This window comes from Oncorhynchus clarkii, chromosome 1, assembly GCF_045791955.1.
Source record: "Oncorhynchus clarkii lewisi isolate Uvic-CL-2024 chromosome 1, UVic_Ocla_1.0, whole genome shotgun sequence".
In the NCBI taxonomy this organism is placed as follows: domain Eukaryota; kingdom Metazoa; phylum Chordata; class Actinopteri; order Salmoniformes; family Salmonidae; genus Oncorhynchus; species Oncorhynchus clarkii.
The window spans coordinates 3,130,504-3,138,003 of NC_092147.1; the positions used below are offsets into that span (position 1 = coordinate 3,130,504).

Here is a 7,500-nt window from a genome sequence, read left to right on the forward strand (position 1 = left end):
TGTCCGTCCAGGGGGTAACAACCCTGGTTGTCCCCTTCAGACAGCAGAGAACCACAGTCCTGAAGAGGAGAGACACACACAGACAGGTGGACACGTGAGACACACACATCTGTCACCATGCTCTAGCAAACATTACACATGGCTGATATACACAGAGTTGACCAAACATTATGCTCTTTCCATGACAGACCGACCAGGTGAATCCAGGTGAAAGCTACGATCCCTTATTGATGTCACCTGTTAAATCCACTTCAATCAGTGTAGATGAAGGGGAGGAGACAGGTGGTTAAAGAAGGATTTTTAAGCCTTGAGAAAATTGAGACATGGATTGTGTATCTGTGACATTCAGAGGGTGAATGGGCAAGACAAAATATTTAAGTGCCTTTGAACGGGGTATGGTAGTAGGAGCCAGGCGCACCGGTTTGTGTCAAGAACTGCAAAGCTGCTGGGTTTTTCACATTCAACAGTTTCCCGTGTGTATCAAGAATCGTCCACCACACAAAGGACATCCAGCCAACTTGACACAACTGTGGGAAGCATCAGAGTCAACATGGACCAGCATCCCTGTGGAACGCTTTCTACACCTTGTAGAGTCAACATGGACCAGCATCCCTGTGGAAGGCTTTCAACACTTTGTAGAGTCAACATGGGCCAGCATCCCTGTGGAACGCTTTCAACACCTTGTAGAGTCAACATGGACCAGCATCCCTGTGGAAGGCTTTCAACACTTTGTAGAGTCAACATGGGCCAGCATCCCTGTGGAAGGCTTTCAACACTTTGTGGAGTCAACATGGACCAGCATCCCTGTGGAAGGCTTTCAACACCTTGTAGAGTCAACATGGACCAGCATCCCTGTGGAAGGCTTTCAACACCTTGTAGAGTCAACATGGACCAGCATCCCTGTGGAAGGCTTTCAACACCTTGCAGAGTCTATACCCTGAAGAATTGAGGCTGTAGATACACACCTCACAACGGTAACACTGTAGATACACACCTCACAACGGTAACACTGTAGATACACACCTCACAACGGTAACACTGTAGACACACACCTCACAACACTGTAGATACACACCTCACAACACTGTAGATACACACCTCACAACACTGTAGATACACACCTCACAACACTGTAGATACACACCTCACAACACTGTAGACACACACCTCACAACGGTAACACTGTAGATACACACCTCACAACGGTAACACTGTAGATACACACCTCACAACGGTAACACTGTAGATACACACCTCACAACGATAACACTGTAGATACACACCTCACAACGGTAACACTGTAGATACACACCTCACAACGGTAACACTGTAGATACACACCTCACAACGGTAACACTGTAGATACACACCTCACAACGGTAACACTGTAGATACACACCTCACAACGGTAACACTGTAGATACACACCTCACAACACTGTAGATACACACCTCACAACGGTAACACTGTAGACACACACCTCACAACACTGTAGACACACACCTCACAACGATAACACTGTAGATACACACCTCACAACGATAACACTGTAGATACACACCTCACAACGGTAACACTGTAGATACACACCTCACAACACTGTAGATACACACCTCACAACGGTAACACTGTAGACACACACCTCACAACGATAACACTGTAGACACACACCTCACACCTCACAACACTGTAGATACACACCTCACAACGATAACACTGTAGACACACACCTCACACCTCACAACACTGTAGACACACCTCACAACGGTAACACTGTAGACACACACCTCACAACGATAACACTGTAGATACACACCTCACAACGATAACACTGTAGACACACACCTCACACCACTGTAGATACACACCTCACAACGGTAACACTGTAGACACACACCTCACAACGGTAACACTGTAGATCCACACCTCACAACGATAACACTGTAGACACAGACCTCAGAACGGTAACACTGTAGACACACACCTCACAACACTGTAGACACACACCTCACAATGATAACACTGTAGACACACACCTCACAACGGTAACACTGTAGACACACACCTCACAACGGTAACACTGTAGACACACACCTCACAACGATAACACTGTAGATACACACCTCACAACACTGTAGATACACACCTCACAACACTGTAGATACACACCTCACAACGGTAACACTGTAGACACACACCTCACAACGGTAACACTGTAGACACACACCTCACAACACTGTAGACACACACCTCACAACGATAACACTGTAGACACACACCTCACAACGGTAACACTGTAGACACACACCTCACAACACTGTAGACACACACCTCACAATGATAACACTGTAGACACACACCTCACAACGGTAACACTGTAGACACACACCTCACAACGGTAACACTGTAGACACACACCTCACAACGATAACACTGTAGATACACACCTCACAACACTGTAGATACACACCTCACAACGGTAACACTGTAGATACACACCTCACAACGGTAACACTGTAGATACACACCTCACAACACTGTAGACACACACCTCACAACGATAACACTGTAGACACACACCTCACAACGGTAACACTGTAGATACACACCTCACAACACTGTAGATACACACCTCACAACATTAACACTGTAGATACACACCTCACAACACTGTAGATACACACCTCACAACGGTAACACTGTAGATACACACCTCACAACACTGTAGATACACACCTCACAACGGTAACACTGTAGATACACACCTCACAACGGTAACACTGTAGACACACACCTCACAACGATAACACTGTAGACACACACCTCACAACGGTAACACTGTAGACACACACCTCACAACGGTAACACTGTAGACACACACCTCACAACAGTAACACTGTAGATACACACCTCACAACGATAACACTGTAGACACACACCTCACAACGGTAACACTGTAGACACACACCTCACAACACTGTAGACACACACCTCACAACGATAACACTGTAGACACACACCTCACAACGGTAACGCTGTAGACACACACCTCACAACGTTAACACTGTAGATACACACCTCACAACACTGTAGATACACACCTCACAACGGTAACACTGTAGATACACACCTCACAACGGTAACACTGTAGATACACACCTCACAACACTGTAGACACACACCTCACAACGATAACACTGTAGATACACACCTCACAACGGTAACACTGTAGACACACCTCACCACGATAACACTGTAGATACACACCTCACAACACTGTAGACACACCTCACAACGATAACACTGTAGATACACACCTCACAACGGTAACACTGTAGATACACACCTCACAACACTGTAGATACACACCTCACAACGGTAACACTGTAGATACACACCTCACAACGGTAACACTGTAGATACACACCTCACAACACTGTAGACACACCTCACAACACTGTAGATACACACCTCACAACACTGTAGATACACACCTCACAACGGTAACACACACCTCACAACACTGTAGACACACCTCACAACACTGTAGATACACACCTCACAACGATAACACTGTAGACACACACCTCACAACGATAACACTGTAGACACACCTCACAACGATAACACTGTAGACACACACCTCACAACACTGTAGATACACACCTCACAACACTGTAGACACACACCTCACAACGGTAACACTGTAGATACACACCTCACAACGATAACACTGTAGACACACACCTCACAACGGTAACACTGTAGATACACACCTCACAACGGTAACACTGTAGACACACACCTCACAACGATAACACTGTAGACACACACCTCACAACGGTAACACTGTAGATACACACCTCACAACGGTAACACTGTAGACACACACCTCACAACGGTAACACTGTAGATACACACCTCACAACGGTAACACTGTAGACACACACCTCACAACGGTAACACTGTAGACACACACCTCACAACGATAACACTGTAGACACACACCTCACAACGATAACACTGTAGATACACACCTCACAACGATAACACTGTAGATACACACCTCACAACGGTAACACTGTAGATACACACCTCACAACAATAACACTGTAGATACACCTCACAACGATAACACTGTAGACACACACCTCACAACGGTAACACTGTAGACACACACCTCACAACGGTAACACTGTAGACACACACCTCACAACGGTAACACTGTAGATACACACCTCACAACGGTAACACTGTAGATACACACCTCACAACGATAACACTGTAGATACACACCTCACAACGATAACACTGTAGATACACACCTCACAACACTGTAGATACACACCTCACAACGGTAACACTGCACGTGGAAGTCTCGGTCCAAGGCGACGATACGAACAGTCTCCTCCTGGCCTGGAGCTGGCATGATGGGCTCAGAACACACACAGCAACGAGGGGCAAACTTCCTAATAGGGGAGACAGAGAGAGAGAGACAGAGAAAGAGACAGAGAGACAGAGACAGAGAGATGAAAGACAGAGAGAGAGAGAGAGAGAGAGAGCGAGAGAGAGAGAGAGAGAGAGAGAGAGAGAGAGAGGAAACAGAGAGAGAGACAGAGACGAAAGACCGAGAGAGAGAGAGAGAAAGAGAGACAGAGAAAGAGAGACAGAGAGACAGAGACGAAAGACAGAGAGAGACAGAGAGAGAGACAGAGAGAGAGAGAGAGAGAGAGAGAGAGAGAGAGAGAGAGAGAGAGAGAGAGAGAGAGAGAGAGAGAGAGAGATAAGAGAGACAGAGAGAAGAGAGAGAGATAGAGACAGAGAGAAGAGAGAGACAGAGAGCCCCAGGACAGCAACACAGTTAGACCTAAGCAAACTGGAATGTTATTTGGCCCTAAACAGAGAGTACACAATAGCAGAATACCTGACCACTGTGACTGACCCAAACTTAAGAAAATCCTTGACTATGTACAGACTCAGTGAGCATAGCCTTGCTATTGAGAAAGGCCGCCGTAGGCAGACATGGCTCTCAAGAGGAGACAGGCTATGTGCTCACTGCCCACAAAATGAGGTGGAAACTGAGCTGCACTTCCTAACCTCCTGCCCAATGTATGACCATATTAGAGAGACAAATTTCCCTCAGATTACACAGATCCACAAAGAATTAGATAACAAATTCAATTTTGATAAACTCTCATATCTACTGGGTGAAATACCACAGTGTTGCATCACAGTGTGACATCACAGTGTGCCATCACAGCAGCAAGATTTGTGACCTGTTGCCACCAGAAAAGGTCAACCAGTGAAGAACAAACACCATTGTAAATACAACACATATTTATGTTTATTTATTTTCCCTTTTGTACTTGAACTATTTGCACATCATTACAACACTGAATATAGACATAATATGACAGTCTCTATTCTTTTACATTTTTTTGTTTATTTCCCTTGTTTTCTTCCTGTCAATTTCACTTGTTTACTTCCTGTCTATTTCACTTGTTTACTTCCTGTCTATTTCACTTGTTTACTTCCTGTCTATTTCACTTGTTTACTTCCTGTTTATTTCACTTGTTTACATCCTGTCTATTTCACTTGTTTACTTCCTGTCTATTTCACTTGTTTACTTCCTGTCTATTTCACTTGTTTACTTCCTGTCTATTTCACTTGTTTACTTCCTGTTTATTTCACTTGTTTACGTCCTGTCTATTTCACTTGTTTACTTCCTGTCTATTTCACTTGTTTACTTCCTGCCTATTTCACTTGTTTACTTCCTGTCTATTTCACTTGTTTACTTCCTGTCTATTTCACTTGTTTACTTCCTGTCTATTTCACTTGTTTACTTCCTGTCTATTTCACTTGCTTTGGCAATTTAAACATACGTCTCCCATGCCAATAAAGCCCTTTGAATTGAATTGAGAGGGAGAGAGCAAGAGAGAAGAGAGAGAGAACATATTTTAATACAAATACTACTGATCTTCAAGCCTTAGGTCATTGAACTAAAGTCATATAGGAAACTCCTACTGGAGGAACAGGCCTCTCTAACAAGAATACCCATGAGGAAGTGAAGACAGCTCTGAGGTTTCAGCTCCTATCAGGTGATTGGACGTGAGGCCCAATGAACGGCTCAGAACCAGGAAGTGAACCAGGAAGCGAGGAAGGGGGTGGCTTTGTGATTGGCTCAGAAGCAGGAAGTGAGGTGGGTGGTGGCCCCGTGAGATTATAGCTCTAGCAGTGGAAAAAAAAAGCCTAATCTGTTCTTCAACACAAAGATGACTTTGTTGAGGTCAGGCTTGTGATGAGGAATTATCCCACAGGGTCACTCTACACGACTCCTTTACTTACTGAATGTGAGGTAGTGAGAGTGACATTTGTACTTCTGTTTCTCTTCTCATAAACTTTAGCATTAATGTATAGGTTGTTTTATTCATTAACATACTTGTGTGTGTGTGTGTTGATGGTGTGTGTGTGTGTGTGTTGATGGTGTGTGTGTGTGTTGATGGTGTGTGTGTGCGTGTGTCCGTCCGTGTGAGTTGGCGGCAGCCCCCCCCCTTACTTGTGGAAGTCGTCGATGCAGTGGATGTGGTTGGCAGCGTCCACAGTGAAGGGGATACCGTCCAGGCTGCGTTGACACACCACACAGGTGAAGCAGTGTGGATGGTAGGCCTTCCCTGTAGCCCGCAGGATACGCTCCATGATGGGTTTACTGCAGATGTTACAGGACTCCAGGGTGTTCTGAAACACGCAGACAGAGAGAGAGAGAGAGGAATACATCAATCAGTCTCCTTTAATTGACCCTTACGAACATGTCATCCCGCTGTCGAGTCTGAGGTCTGGCCTCCCCAGCCATGTAGGAGGGAGAGAGAGAAGCATCAAAGCCAAAGGAACTGAGTAACATTAAGAAATGCTATAGATGGAAAGAAAGTCGTGTAGACAACTACCAAAAAACAATTAGGCAACAACAAATTCAATCTGTTCCTAGACAACTTCCTGGGTAAAACATTCCACTGTAATAGTGAAGGTGTAAACTTGGCAGTAGAAAATCTTAACAGTATATTTGACCTCTCAGCTTCCCTATCAAATCTAAAAATCTCAAATAGAAAACCGAAGAAATTTAACAACAATGACAAATGGTTTGATGAAGAATGCAAAAACCAAAAAAAATAAATTGAGAAACCTATATTCCAACCGAAAACATAGAGACCCAGAAAACCTGAGTCTACCCCTTCACTATGGTGAATCACTAAAACAATACAGAAATACACTACGGAAAAAGAAGGAACAGCACGTCAGAAATCAGCTCAATGCAATTGAAGAATCCATAGACTCTAACCACTTCTGGGATCAAATACAAATCTTAGAATCAACTATTAAAGACTACTTGAACCCACTGTATTCTCCTATTACCTTGAATGAGCTACAGGACAAAATACAAACCCTCCAACCTAAAAAGGCCTGTGTTGTTGATGGTATCCTAAATGATAAAATATACAGACCACA

At 44.3% G+C, this 7,500-nt stretch overlaps 1 protein-coding gene across 4 annotated transcripts in view; it reads right to left on the reverse strand.

Moving 5' to 3' along the window:
* LOC139415803 (LIM domain containing preferred translocation partner in lipoma) overlaps positions 1 to 7,500 on the reverse strand; it is a 469,906-nt gene that overhangs the window by 1,337 nt on the left and 461,069 nt on the right. For all 4 annotated transcript variants that reach the window (XM_071164099.1, XM_071164015.1, XM_071164180.1 and 1 more), the window contains 3 exons: positions 6,557 to 6,735; positions 4,349 to 4,469; positions 1 to 59 (listed from right to left, as the gene is read on the reverse strand). The exon at positions 1 to 59 is cut by the window's left edge. In XM_071164099.1, coding sequence (XP_071020200.1) covers positions 1 to 59; positions 4,349 to 4,469; positions 6,557 to 6,735 — 359 coding nt within the window. The remainder of the gene's footprint in view (positions 60 to 4,348; positions 4,470 to 6,556; positions 6,736 to 7,500) is intronic.